Source organism: Gopherus evgoodei, chromosome 6 (assembly GCF_007399415.2).
Source record: "Gopherus evgoodei ecotype Sinaloan lineage chromosome 6, rGopEvg1_v1.p, whole genome shotgun sequence".
In the NCBI taxonomy this organism is placed as follows: domain Eukaryota; kingdom Metazoa; phylum Chordata; order Testudines; family Testudinidae; genus Gopherus; species Gopherus evgoodei.
The window spans coordinates 136,885,410-136,898,677 of record NC_044327.1 but is presented as its reverse complement, the minus strand read 5'-3'; the positions used below and the strand labels follow the sequence as shown (position 1 = coordinate 136,898,677).

The following is a 13,268-nucleotide window of genomic DNA, read 5'->3' as shown; positions in this document are numbered from 1 at the left end:
ATCACACAGTGTGGACAGCAGCTGGCAGCTTCCCCTAATGGCTCTATAACTGGAGGGCAGTTTTAACAACACGGTGTTATGTTTAGAAACCCCATGATTTTTGTCAGTCATGATTTGGGGGGTTTGACTCCTGAGGCCGAAGGCTGGGGGCTGGCCGTGTTGTGGACACTATGGGCCCTCATGATGGAAAATGGAGTACAGCTCCTGGCCAGCCTATGGAGTGAGGTTTGGCAGAGACTCACACGTGCTCTGCAGCCTCTTGACCAAAGAGCCTCTGCGTGCCTGTGCTGGATGTTCAGCCAGGATGCTGAAGTGCTCCCAGTTCAGGGTGGGTTATGTCATAACCTAGTCCCAAGATTTGGACCTTAGCGTCAAAAATATGGGGGTTAGCATGAAAACCTCCAAGCTTAGTTACCAGCTTGGACCTGGTAAAGCTGCCACCATCCAAAAAATTAGAGTGTTTTGGGGCATTCTGGTCCCCCCAACAGCCTTCCCTGGGGACCCCAAGACCCAAATTCCTTGAGTCTTATAACAAAGGGAAATAAACTTTTTCCCTTCCCCCCTCCAGGTGTTCCTGGAGAGATACACAGAAGCAAGCTCCGTGAATCTAAACAGAGGGACTCCACCCTCCCCGTTCCCAGTCTTGGAAAACAGAATTACTTCCCTCTTCACCCAGAGGGTATGCAAAGTCAGGCTAGTAAATCTAACACACAGAGATTTCCCCCTGACTTCTTCCTCCCACCAATTCCCTGGTGAGCACAGACTCAATTCCCTGGAGTTCCCCACTAAAGAAAACTCCAACAGGTCTTAAAGAGAAAGCTTTATGGAAAAAGAAAAAAAATACATAAAAATGGTCTCTCTGTATTAAGGTGACAAATACAGGGTCATTTGCTTAAAAGAAATATGAATAAACAGCCTTATTCAAAAAGAATACAATTCAAAACATTCCAGCAACTACACACATATAAATACAAAAGAATACAATTCAAAACATTTCAGCAACTACACACATGTAAATACAAAAGGAAAACAATAGAAACCTTACTGCCTTACTATATTTGTACTTACAACTTGGAAACAGAAGATTAGAAAGCAAGAGACAGAAATCCTCCCATAGCCGAGAGAGAGACAGGCAGAAGACAAAGAACTCAGACACAAACTTCCCTCCACCCAGACCTGAAAAAATCTGGTTTCCTGATTGGTCCTCTGGTCAGGTGCTTCAGGTTACCTCTTTCCAGGTATAAGAGACATTAACCCTTAGCTATCTGTTTATGACAGGTTATGACTGGGGTGCCCCAGTCTCCTGGGTGTTTGTCGGTGCTGCATGACCCCTTTCTGACCTGGCCACTCAGGCAGGTCTAGATGTTCCCTCAGTTTCTGCCTCAGAGTTGGAAATTTCAGTAGCAAAATTGGTGAGAGTTGGGGTAACAGGGACGCCTGGGGGCTCCCAGATCAGAGCACCAGGGAAGTCGAGGCTGAACTGAGTCCAGGCTGATAGCAGGTGCCTCTGGGCAGAGTGATGGTCAGTGAGCAAAGGGGTATCGGGGGGTAGCTGTGTTAGTCTGTATCCACAAAAACAACGAGGAGTCCATGGCACCTTAACGACTAACAGATTTATTTGGGCATAAGCTTTCATGGGTAAAACCCCCACTTCTTCAGATACATGGAGTGAAAATGACAGATACGGGCATAAATACACTGACACGTGAAGAGAAGGGAGTTACCTTACCAGTGGAGAACCAATGCTGAAGGCCAATTCAGTCAGGGTGGATGTGGTCCACTCCCAATAACTGATGAGGAGGTGTCAGCACCAAGAGAGGGAAAATTGCTTTTGTAGTGAGCCAGCCACTCCCAGTCCTATTCAAGCCCAAATTGATGGTGTTAAGTTTGCCAATGAATTGTGCCTCTGCAGTTTCTCTTTGAAGTCTGTTTCTGAAGTTTTTTTTGGTGAAAAATGGCTACTTCTAAATCTGTTATTGAGTGTCCAGTGAGCAAAGGAGCGAACCAGGGGGATGAACCTACCAAGGGGCGTCCCAGGAAGGGCCTGGCTCATGGGAGAGAATCCAGCACCTCCCAGGGAATCCAGGGAGGGGCAGGTGGGAATCACGGCTCAGCAACAGCTTCAGCTCAAGAGCCAAGAGCGATAAAAACACCTGCTGACGATAGCTCATCTCAGTTGATTAGACTCTTCCAGTTGGTATGCATACTTCCACCTTTTCATGTTCCCTGTATGTATAAATATCTCCTGTCTGTGTGTTCCATTCTGTGCATCCGAAGAAGTGAGCTGTAGCTCACGAAAGCTCATGCTGAAATGAATTTGTTAGTCTCTAAGGTGCCACAAGCACTTCTGTTCTTTTTGCAGATACAGACTAACACGGCTGCTACTCAAAAACACCAGAGACTCATTTGGCTCCCGCGCTAGAACTTTACTGGGAAAGGAACTTAACTGCAGCGTGGGGGCCACAGGCAGCGACTCTGGGGTGGGGGGTAACCGGAGAGCGAGGGGAGACGGAGATGGAGACAGAGACGTCGCCTCTGCAGCCCAGCAAACAGCCCTGACACCGGCGAGATGCTCTCGAGAGAGCCCAGAACAATTCCAGATGGGGGGGACCAGGAGCCCTGGGGCTGCAGAGTGGGGTAACGGTGCTGCTGAGTCACCGGGCACCATCGCCCCTCAGAGATTCATCCACGTTCTGCCCCTTGATCCGGCTGAAAACGTTTGTGCCGACCCTGCAGGGAAGCGGAGCTGAGGTTACTGGCCCAGCACGGGCCTGCGCTCGGGGCTGCCCCATACACAGGGGGTGGGGAGGGGGCAGGGCACAAGGTGCATTAATCTGAGACGGAGAGAAGCCCAAAGAGGCACCTCCTCCAGGCGCCACCTCACAGGGGCACCCGGCCGCACAATGCAGGGGCAGGTCGGGGGCTGGCAGGCAATTCCTCCAGGCTCCACCCCGGGGGGCACCCGGCCACCCAGCCCAGGGAGGCAGCGTGGCTGTGGGCATCCCGCATTGGTGTGTCCTCAGAGCCACCGAGCAGCACCCAGGGGCTCCGCAGGGCCATTGGGGGCAGGGACCCGCCAGCAGCCACCTGCTCAAAGCTCCCGTTGGTGCCCCCCAGGGCAGGCAGCGCCCCCCCTGCACCCCCCAACCCCCGTGTTCACACTAAGAGGAGCCAGGCAGCACGGAGTGAGAAAGACAAGGCACCTGCAGGCTCTGCAGCCACCCCAGCATATGTGCGGGGAGGGGCATGGAGCAGCCCCGTGCAAGAAAGGCAGCTCCCCTGTCACTGCCAGCCCACCACAATAAATGGCTTCGCTTCACGGGGGCTCGGAGCAGGGACGGGGCCAGGCCCTGCAGTTCCGGCTCTGCAGACGGCACCTTCACTCCTGGGCAGCCTGTGTCCCGTCACCCACCTGGTCGCCTCCCAGCCATTTGGGGCTTTGGCCTTCTCTCGCAGCAGCCACATGGTTTCCAGAATTTCCTTCCCATTCTCGTCCACAAAGCACTGGCCCGTGAAGACGGTGGTTGAGTCTGCCAGGGAATGAAGCAGGAGTTGAAGTGAAAGTCAGAGCTGCCCTCTGCATCCCCACAGCGTGTGTGTGCAGCCCCCAGACGGAGCCCAAGACAGCTTAGGGTCTACATGAGAGATGACTCCGAGGCCCTGTCAGTACAGAGCAGCCCGTAACCAGGCCAGTCAGAGAGTCCCGGTGCCAGAAGGGTAGGCTAGTGTCTGAGTCCCCATAGTGCACCGAGCCGCGTGACTACTCACCTGTCCTCTCACCCCCTCCCCAGGGGGAGACGCGAGGAGGGGCTCGTTCTAGGGGCTGGGGTTTAAAGCACTGTGACCTTGTAAGTGTGATATAAGATCTCATTGAAAGGTGACAGGGCCAGAAAGAGTTAATTACCTCACAGACTGACCTGACCTAGGACCAAACTTTAGAGACTGGTTGGGAAGATCTGTAAAAGAGCAGAGCTTTGAAATGCAAGTCTGCATTGGGAGAGGTAGAAGGGGGTGGTGTCTGCTCAAGTCTTGGGATGTAACAAACAAGTCTTGTCTATTGCTATAGCTTTAATTCAAAGATCAAACAAGGAATATTAACATTTAAGAAGATACTTGAGTGAAATAGTGTTATTGTCTATGTGTCTCTTTCAAGGTTGTGGTAACCTGTGTCTGAACTGTTTAATAGATAAATTACCCTGTGCGAATTGCCAGGATGTTTGGGAGAAGGAGAGTTAAGCCTGTTGTTTTCTCAGGCCAAAAGGCTGCAGGAAATGTATAAGAACCCTGGGACATGATCCTGCTTCATCTCAGATCTGCTTTGTGTTTCAAGAGGAGGAAACCTTAAGCCATAAGGATTGAGATCCCCAGTCATTGACTGGAGTCACCCTGAATATGGACACTGGATTATAACCTATAGACTATTTCTAAAAGGACTTCTGGCAACTACAAGCTCATCTCTACTATGTTTCTGAACCTCAGGAATTGAATTCAAGTCTGTCTGTATATTGATCTTTTAACCAACTCTCTCTCTCTTTTCTTTTTTAATAAATTTTAGCTCAGTTAATAGGAATTGGCTCTAAGCGTGTATTTTGGGTAAAATCTAAGTTATAATTGGACCTGGGTGTGTGGCTGATCCTTTGGGATTGGAAGAACCTTTTCTTTTATATGATGAGAAAAGATTTTCAGGAATCATCATCATATCCGACGTGTGTGTCTGGACGAAGGCCTGAGGCTGGGCACTTTAAGGGAACTGCATGGTTTGAACTTCTGAGTAACCAGAGAGGTGCTGTAGAAGCTGTTCTGTGCTGGCTGGTAAATCTAAGTATTGGAATAACCACCAGCTTCTGGGGTTTGTCTGCCCTGTTCTGTTTGCTGTTCACCCTAATTGAGTGACCTCAGCTGGCTCCCATGGGCAGCAGCGTCACAAGTATACATGTTGCTCTGTATTTACACTAGAGAAGGCGGGTAACACGCCTGGCCTGGCAGCAGAAGATGGGAAGGTTTGTGCTGGTCTCTAGTACCAGGGAAAGTTCTTCGTTCTTCCCGCAGTCTCAGCTGGCTCTGGAGAACGGGCCATGTCCCGCACAGAGTGTTACCGGAGTACAGCTCTGCACCACTTCCCAGTAGCAGAGCTGGGGGGAGTAGGGGGAGCGGCCGTTCCCCTGAGCACTCATTCAGGGACGATTCCAGCACCTCTGGGTCTTTGGCAGCACTCAGGCACTTGCTTCAGCGGCGGGTTTCTTCAGTCGCTCCGGGTCCTCGGCGGCAACTCGGTGTGGGTAATTCGGCGGCGGGTTCTTCAGTCTTCGGCGGCAAAACTTGGGTTTTTCTTTTTTTCCTTCGCTGCTTTGCAGTGCGTGGCGCTTTTTTTTATGTGTTCGCTCCCCTGCTCTTAGAACCTGGCTACGCCACCCCCACTTCCCCAAGCAAAACACACTGCGCTGGCAAAGGGACTTTTGGCGGGGCCAGCTGCGTCTCCACTGGGGGATTTGCCGGCCCAGCTGGGTCGGTCGGGGTGTTGCTTTCACACACTTACCGACACTGCAATGTGTGCAGAGCAGGCCCCAGCACTGGGAGCCAGTGGGGGCAGGTGGCTTTTTTCTGTCCCAGCATCCTCGCCATTACTGCTAAGGCCAGGCCAAGGGTTGGTGCCAAGCCCCCCAAAAGGAGGGAGAGGGGAGGCAGGGAGGGAGGCTGCTGGATGCACAGGAGCAGGAGGTGATGCCAGGCAAAGGGCAGCATGAGAAACCGGCCGAGTCAGGAGAGGGAAGAAGAGGTTGAGGGAGCAACTAGTGGGGAGGGGCTATGGACCAACCCAGAGGGAATGGGGAGGGAGCCAAGATCCCCTCCCTGCCCCCCACCGGGTGCTGCAGCCCCTGGGGCCTCCTACCTGAGAAGCTTTTCCAGTTGACAGTAAAGCCAAATGTCGGCTGCCCCGCCTCGTCGAAGTGCTGGGACCCATTGAGGGACGCGGGTTGGATGGGTCTCCGAGCGAGCGACACGGCCGTCTTATACTCACCAGAGAAGGTGCCATCCCCTTTCACTTCCTGTATCTGCATCTTGGAACCCAGCTCGTTCCTCCACAAGCCAGTCAGGATGCACTGAAAGGGGAGGGACACGCTCAACAGGCAGCAGGCAGGCGGGATCGGTGCCCTGCACGCAGCACTGTGGGTCAGATGCTCAGCCGGAGCCGTGCCCTCGAGAGCCCCGAACGCAGGACAGAGATGGCGGAACTTCTGATTTATAAACATCTTGTGATTTTAATGCCAATCTCACTATTTCTGGGGGCTCATGGTGGCTGAACACTTGGTGTGGGTGAAACCGCAAGCCCCAGTAACAGGTCTGGTCTATACTTAAATAACTCCTTATTATCCTCAGTCTTGCCAGGCACGGATTAGCCCCCGATGTCTTTAGCTTCCCTTATGAATTTTCTTCCCGTCATAACTTCTAATGAATAGTGATTGCTATCTCCTTCCCCTTTCCCCATTGTTATATGCACACAGTATATTCATTTCTAGTTGCTGCCTTCATTTCACCACAGCAGCAGGCTGAGCTCTTAGCAGGAGCTGCCTCTTCCGCAGCTGTGAAATCATTATTTATTGCCCAGCTAGGAAACTCTTCTTTACCAACTCTGAACTTTCATTCACATTTTTCTGTCTAACTTTTGCTTTCCAATAAATTTCATTGATAATTTCCATCAGCTGTGGGATCTTAGCCCTTTTGTAGCACCACGTCTGTCTATGACTGGTTGGGTCTGTGCTCAGGGCCGAGCATGCTGTGAGCTGGGCTATAACGTATGAACCGAGTCAACTGCAAACGTACGGCACGACAGACCCCTGCTCCCAGAGCTGGCAGGAGGCGGGTGATGAATGAAAATGAACACAGGAAGACAGGCCAGCAAGGAGCCCAAGAAGGAGGGGAACAGGGTCTCCCCGTGAGCATTAGACTTATTCCCCAGGCCGCATGGTGGCCCTGTGAGCAGGCACACATGGGGCATCTTCTGAGTCAATGATGCTGCTCACTGGTGCCCCTGCCCCGGCTCACCGCCCGTCCTGGGGGAGGTCTCATCCCCCCACCACAGCTTTCAGCCTCAGCCCTGCAAACCAATGTCCCGCCTGTGTGACCCTCCCTCCCTGGCCATTCCCCAGAGCAGGGCTGCACAGGGGACCCCGAGCTGCCAGCGGCTCTGTGCACCGTGCAGGAGCCTGGCCTCAGGCGTCTATCCAGCGTACCAGCCCAGCACCGCTCTGTGCAGAGAGCAGAGGCGCCTGCACAGACAGCACTATGCACACAGCGCTGAGCGGCTTCTGCCCTGCCACCCGGCTGGGGAAGGGGGAGGGACCCAGCTGCAGTTCCAGCTCAGTTCCCTCTGGCCCCGGGCTGTGACTGGCCTGCGCAAGGGCCCAGTTGCTTTCCTTCCACATGCAGGGTAACGTCACTCCACCACGTAAGCAAGGCTGGGCTGCCACCTGGTCGCCAAGGTCAGTCGCGCTCTGGACCTGCAGCCTGTGTCCTGAAACCAGCTCTCTCCTCTGCACCGTGGTCCTTATGGCCCTTCCCGTAGCGTATTGGCCACCAGGCTGGTGCACCCTCGCTACCAGCCCCAGCCTCCCTCTGTCCCACACACTGTCCCCATCTGAAATTGAGCTTGGTCGTGGGCAGGGGTAGGATCTCAGCCTTCACAGTTCCTGCAAAGCCCCAAGCTACCCAGACAGCTGGGCATCCTGGGATGCAGCCAGGTACCAGCTGGGGCCTGGGCAGCATGGGTGCAGAGGCTGAGGTTACCTTGCTGCTTGCTGCTTGCCTTTGCTGCCCAGGGGACGGTCCAGGCCTGGGATTTGTTTTCTTTGTGGCTCTCTCCTCCTCTGAGCGTTTCTTTCCCTCTGTGACATTTCCATCTTCCTGGCAAAGCAGCTGTTAAAGAGAGCAGACAAAAGCAGCTGCTTTCCTGGGCAGACACTCAGCGAACCAGCCAGTGCCCCAGTGCTGCTGCTCCTGGAAATGCCAGTTGGTGCCCAGACCCTGGACACGCCCCCGGGGCCAATATTTTGCCCACGGAGACACAGCGTTTAAGGCCAGAAGGGTCCTGCCGGGTGTCACTGGCCACCAACCCACTGAGCACCACCCACTAAACCCAACAACGGAAATGAGAGGAAAGTCTGGCAGCCCCAGGAGACGAGGCTGTTCCTTGCCGCAGGCAGAGGCCAGGAGACGACGAGAAGCACCAGCCCAAGGTCAGAGGAAAGAGAAACCCCCCAGGGTCCCTACAAGCTGATCTGGGAGAAATGCCTTCCCAACCCCACATGTGGTGTTCAGTCAGGCCCTGAGCGTGGGAGCAGGAACCAGCCAGCCAAGCCCCTGCAAGAGAGGATGCTCCTACCACCTCCAAGCCCTGGCCCACCCGCCCACTGTCCCATCTCCAGCCAGGGCCATCCCTGAGGCTTCAGTGGCAGGATATAAAAAGAAACAAACCCAGACTACACAGAGCCAGAGACTCTCAGGCTGGAGGCTGAGACCCAGGGTGCTGCTGAAGGACAGAACAGGGATTTCAGATTGGAAGGAATTGCTCAACCTTGCTTTTAACACTGATGACTTGAGTAACACGGGGGTTAAGAACATCAGAACAGCCAGACTGGGTCACACCAAGGTCCATCTAGCTCAGTATCCTATTGACCAACAGTGGCCACTGCCACGTGCCCCAGAGGGAATGAACAGAGCAGGGAATCAAGTGATCCCTCCCCTGTCGCCCATTCCCAGCTCCTGGCAAATAGAGGCCAGGGACACCATCCCTGCCCATCCTGGCTAATAGCCACTGATGGACCCATCCTCCATGAATTTATCTAGTTCTTTTTTGAACCCTGTTATAGTCTTGGCCTTCATGACATCGTCTAGCAAGGAGTTCCATGGGTTGACTGTGAGTCGTGTGAAGAACTAAGCCTGCTGCTTCTAGCCCATTGTACTGAACATCCTGCTTGGTTGAGGGACCCCACATACTGCTAAAGATTTTAAAGCTTGTACATAAGCTATTCATGGGGTGAAATCTCTGTATGGGGTGGTGGGGAGGGAAGGGGACACACCCCATTCTTACCTTCCTCAAGTGTCAGTCCAGTGCCCGTCCCCATCACCTCTCACTCCACAGCCTCGAACTCTTACTGCCTGCCCCAGAGAGGGGAAGAACCCAGCAAATCTCCCTCCACCACTGGGGCCTCCTTCTCCAGAAACAGCGTCTGAAGCCTCCCCCACCCAAGGCCATTGATCTCCCGGGGGTGTCCCCCAACCCAGATAAAACCCCAACTGAAAGAGCCTGATATGAGCCAGAGCCAGCGCCCAGCCCCCTTGGCCCCTCGCCCTGCCCAGCCTGAGACACCCCAGAGCCAGCACCCAGCCCCCTCGGCCCCTCGCCCTGCCCAGCCTGAGACACCCCAGAGCCAGCGCCCAGCCCCCTCGGCCCCTCACCCTGCCCAGCCTGACACACCCCAGAGCCAGCGCCCAGCCCCCTCGGCCCCTCACCCTGCCCAGCCTGAGACACCCCAGAGCCAGCGCCCAGCCCCCTCGGCCCCTCACCCTGCCCACCCTGAGACACCCCAGAGCCAGCGCCCAGCCCCCTCGGCCCCTCACCCTGCCCAGCCTGAGACACCCCAGAGCCAGCGCCCAGCCCCCTCGGCCCCTCACCCTGCCCAGCCTGAGACACCCCAGAGCCAGCGCCCAGCCCCCTCAGCCCCTCGCCCTGCCCAGCCTGAGACACCCCAGAGCCAGCGCCCAGCCCCCTCGGCCCCTCACCCTGCCCCACCCTGAGACACCCCAGAGCCAGCGCCCAGCCCCCTCGGCCCCTCACCCTGCCCAGCCTGAGACACCCCAGAGCCAGCGCCCAGCCCCCTCGGCCCCTCACCCTGCCCAGCCTGAGACACCCCAGAGCCAGCGCCCAGCCCCCTCGGCCCCTCGCCCTGCCCAGCCTGAGACACCCCAGAGCCAGCGCCCAGCCCCCTCGGCCCCTCACCCTGCCCAGCCTGAGACACCCCAGAGCCAGCGCCCAGCCCCCTCGGCCCCTCACCCTGCCCAGCCTGAGACACCCCAGAGCCAGCGCCCAGCCCCCTCGGCCCCCCACCCTGCCCCAGCCTGAGACACCCCAGAGCCAGCACCCAGCCCCCTCTGCCCCCCACCCTGCCCCAGCCTGAGACACCCCAGAGCCAGCACCCAGCCCCCTCGGCCCCTCGCCCTGCCCAGCCTGAGACACCCCAGAGCCAGCGCCCAGCCCCCTCGGCCCCTCACCCTGCCCAGCCTGAGACACCCCAGAGCCAGCGCCCAGCCCCCTCGGCCCCTCACCCTGCCCAGCCTGAGACACCCCAGAGCCAGCGCCCAGCCCCCTCGGCCCCTCACCCTGCCCACCCTGAGACACCCCAGAGCCAGCGCCCAGCCCCCTCGGCCCCTCACCCTGCCCAGCCTGAGACACCCCAGAGCCAGCGCCCAGCCCCCTCGGCCCCTCACCCTGCCCAGCCTGAGACACCCCAGAGCCAGCGCCCAGCCCCCTCGGCCCCTCACCCTGCCCAGCCTGAGACACCCCAGAGCCAGCGCCCAGCCCCCTCAGCCCCTCGCCCTGCCCAGCCTGAGACACCCCAGAGCCAGCGCCCAGCCCCCTCGGCCCTCGCCCTGCCCAGCCTGAGACACCCCAGAGCCAGCACCCAGCCCCCTCGGCCCCTCGCCCTGCCCAGTCTGAGACACCCCAGAGCCAGCACCCAGCCCCCCTCGACCCCTCGCCCTACCCAGCCTGAGACACCCCAGAGCCAGCGCCCAGCCCCCTCGGCCCCTCACCCTGCCCAGCCTGAGACACCCCAGAGCCAGCGCCCAGCCCCCTCGGCCCCTCACCCTGCCCAGCCTGAGACACCCCAGAGCCAGCGCCCAGCCCCCTCAGCCCCTCACCCTGCCCAGCCTGAGACACCCCAGAGCCAGCGCCCAGCCCCCTCGGCCCCTCACCCTGCCCAGCCTGAGACACCCCAGAGCCAGCGCCCAGCCCCCTCTGCCCCCCACCCTGCCCCAGCCTGAGACACCCCAGAGCCAGCGCCCAGCCCCCTCGGCCCCTCACCCTGCCCAGCCTGAGACACCCCAGAGCCAGCGCCCAGCCCCCTCGGCCCCTCACCCTGCCCCAGCCTGAGACACCCCAGAGCCAGCGCCCAGCCCCCTCGGCCCCTCACCCTGCCCGGCCTGAGACACCCCAGAGCCAGCCCCCAGCCCCCTCGGCCCCTCACCCTGCCCAGCCTGAGACACCCCAGAGCCAGCGCCCAGCCCCCTCGGCCCCTCGCCCTGCCCAGCCTGAGACACCCCAGAGCCAGCGCCCAGCCCCCTCGGCCCCTCGCCCTGCCCAGCCTGAGACACCCCAGAGCCAGCGCCCAGCCCCCTCGGCCCCTCACCCTGCCCAGCCTGAGACACCCCAGAGCCAGCCCCCAGCCCCCTCGGCCCCTCACCCTGCCCCAGCTTGAGACAAACCTTCTGCCCTGATAAAGCCCCCAGGGATGCCAGCCCCAGAGCCACCGTGAAGCTGATCTTCTTTATCATCTCTGGAGTGGAGGGTGACCGCAGGTGTCAGCTGTGCCCCTCTCTGGTGAGCTTCGTTTATAGCTTGGGGCCCCACAGCTGACAGGGAGCCCTCTGAGCTTTGTACTCCCAGCTCCCAGCTCATCAGCGGGACCATCATTTCCATCTGGTGTTTGTTTCGTTTCCTCTAAGTAGCTGAATTCCGAGAAGGAGGCACAGGCTTTGGGGGAGGCTGAAAGTGAAAGTGAGAGAGACGTGTGGCCAGCAATGCTGGGACCCATGCCAGGTGTAAACGTCCAGAGCAATGATTTCCCTACCCCCCCACCCCGAATTTCCCCAACATTCCCCGCCCCCCTCCCCACACAGTTTTGTGAACTGGTTACATGCAGCATTGCCAATTTAGTGACTGTCTGGAGATTTGAATTAAAATTGAAACATTAATACACACTTCAAAAGCATGTACAGTGTCTGATAAAAGACATGTATCTGAACACAGACTAGCTTCCTTACACAGCTGTGTTTTTATGACAGTGCCAGGGCATTCATTGCGGTGATGTTGGCCAACCTAATAATTTCAAATGATGATTTGTAAGCAAAGTCTAATGAGCTCTCCCTGGCAGCTAGTGATGAGCTGGGGCTGAGGGAAAGGCTTCAGGTCCAGATTATATTTACGTTCACACCTAATCTACCTAGGGATCCAGCAAACAGAGCTGTGTTCCTCAAGTGATAGAGTTTGGCTGGGGTTGGGTTACAAATCACTGGAATGCAGGAGGGTGGAGGGGATGAAATGTTGTTCTTACTGTATGAGTAAAGGGCAGTAGAACTGTTGTCAAAGTTCCTTCCCCACTCTGAACTCTGGGGTACAGATGTGGGGACCTGCGTGAGAACCTCTAAGCTGAACTTCCAGCTTAGATGTGGTTTTGCTGCCACCACCTAAATTATTTATGAATCATTTGGGAAACTCTGTCTACCTCCCCCCCTCCACCCCCAATTGCTCCATCCCAAGTACTACAACCCTTCCCTGGGCAGCCCTGAGAGACTTCTCCACCAAGTACCTGGGGAACACTGATTCAAACCCTTGGATCTTAACACAAGGAGAAATTAACCATTCCTCCTGCTTTCCCCCCACCAATTTCTGGTGAGTCCAGATCCACTCCCCCTTGGATCTTAAAACAAAGAAAAATCAATCAGGTTCTTAAAAAGAAGGCTTTTAAATAAAGAAAGAAAGGGAAAAATCATCTCTGTAAAATCAGGAGGGAAAATACTTTACAAGGTAATCAGATTCATATAGCCCCAGAGGAACCCCCTCTAGCCTGAGATTCACAGTTACAGCAAACAGAGGTAAATCCTCTTAGCAAAAATGAACATTTGCAGGTTGAGAAAACAAAAATAAACCTAACAGGCCTTGCCTGGCTGTTACTGACAAGCTTGAAATATGAGAGTTGGTTCAGAAAGGTTTGGAGAGCCTGGATTGATGTCTGGTCCCTCTTAGCCCCAAGAGCGAACAACCTCCAAAACAAAGAGCACAAACAAAAGACTTCCCTCCACCAAGATTTGAAAGTATCTTGTCCCTTTATTGGTCCTCTGGGTCAGGTGTCAACCACGTTTCCTGAGCTTCTTAACCCGTTACAGGTAAAAGGATTTAGGTGTTATAGTATTGTACACAGGAGGGCTGTTCCCTTCCTGTATAGTTATGACACCTGTACTTAGCCTGTGCTGACTGAGGGCATCGAGAGAGG

At 56.4% G+C, this 13,268-nt stretch overlaps 1 protein-coding gene across 2 annotated transcripts; it reads right to left on the bottom strand.

The window, feature by feature from the left end:
- Nucleotides 1–2,311: 2,311 nt before the first annotated feature.
- On the bottom strand, nt 2,312–11,729 carry LOC115653514 (avidin-like). 2 transcript variants are annotated; one of them, XM_030566883.1, is made up of 5 exons: nt 11,482–11,725; nt 7,786–7,914; nt 5,891–6,101; nt 3,413–3,530; nt 2,312–2,730 (listed from the first exon to the last, which is right to left on the bottom strand). In XM_030566883.1, exons 1-5 carry the CDS (start codon nt 11,548–11,550, stop codon nt 2,655–2,657), a joined length of 603 nt encoding a protein of 200 aa, XP_030422743.1. In that variant the 5' UTR covers nt 11,551–11,725; the 3' UTR covers nt 2,312–2,654. The 2 variants fall into 2 exon arrangements, with proteins under 2 accessions (XP_030422743.1, XP_030422744.1); XM_030566884.1 differs by lacking the exon at nt 7,786–7,914 and having other exon boundaries at nt 11,482–11,729.
- Between the last annotated feature and the right edge of the window lie 1,539 nt (nt 11,730–13,268).

Coding starts and splice junctions, on each gene's coding strand:
- LOC115653514 (XM_030566883.1), bottom strand. CDS start 11,550: ATGATAAAGAAGATCAGCTTCACGGTGGCTCTGGGGCTGGCATCCCTG. Junction 7,915..11,481: donor GGGCTTTATCAGGGCAGAAG/GTTTGTCTCAAG, acceptor TCTCTTTAACAG/CTGCTTTGCCAGGAAGATGG. Junction 3,531..5,890: donor CAACTGGAAAAGCTTCTCAG/GTAGGAGGCCCC, acceptor ATTCCCTGGCAG/ACTCAACCACCGTCTTCACG.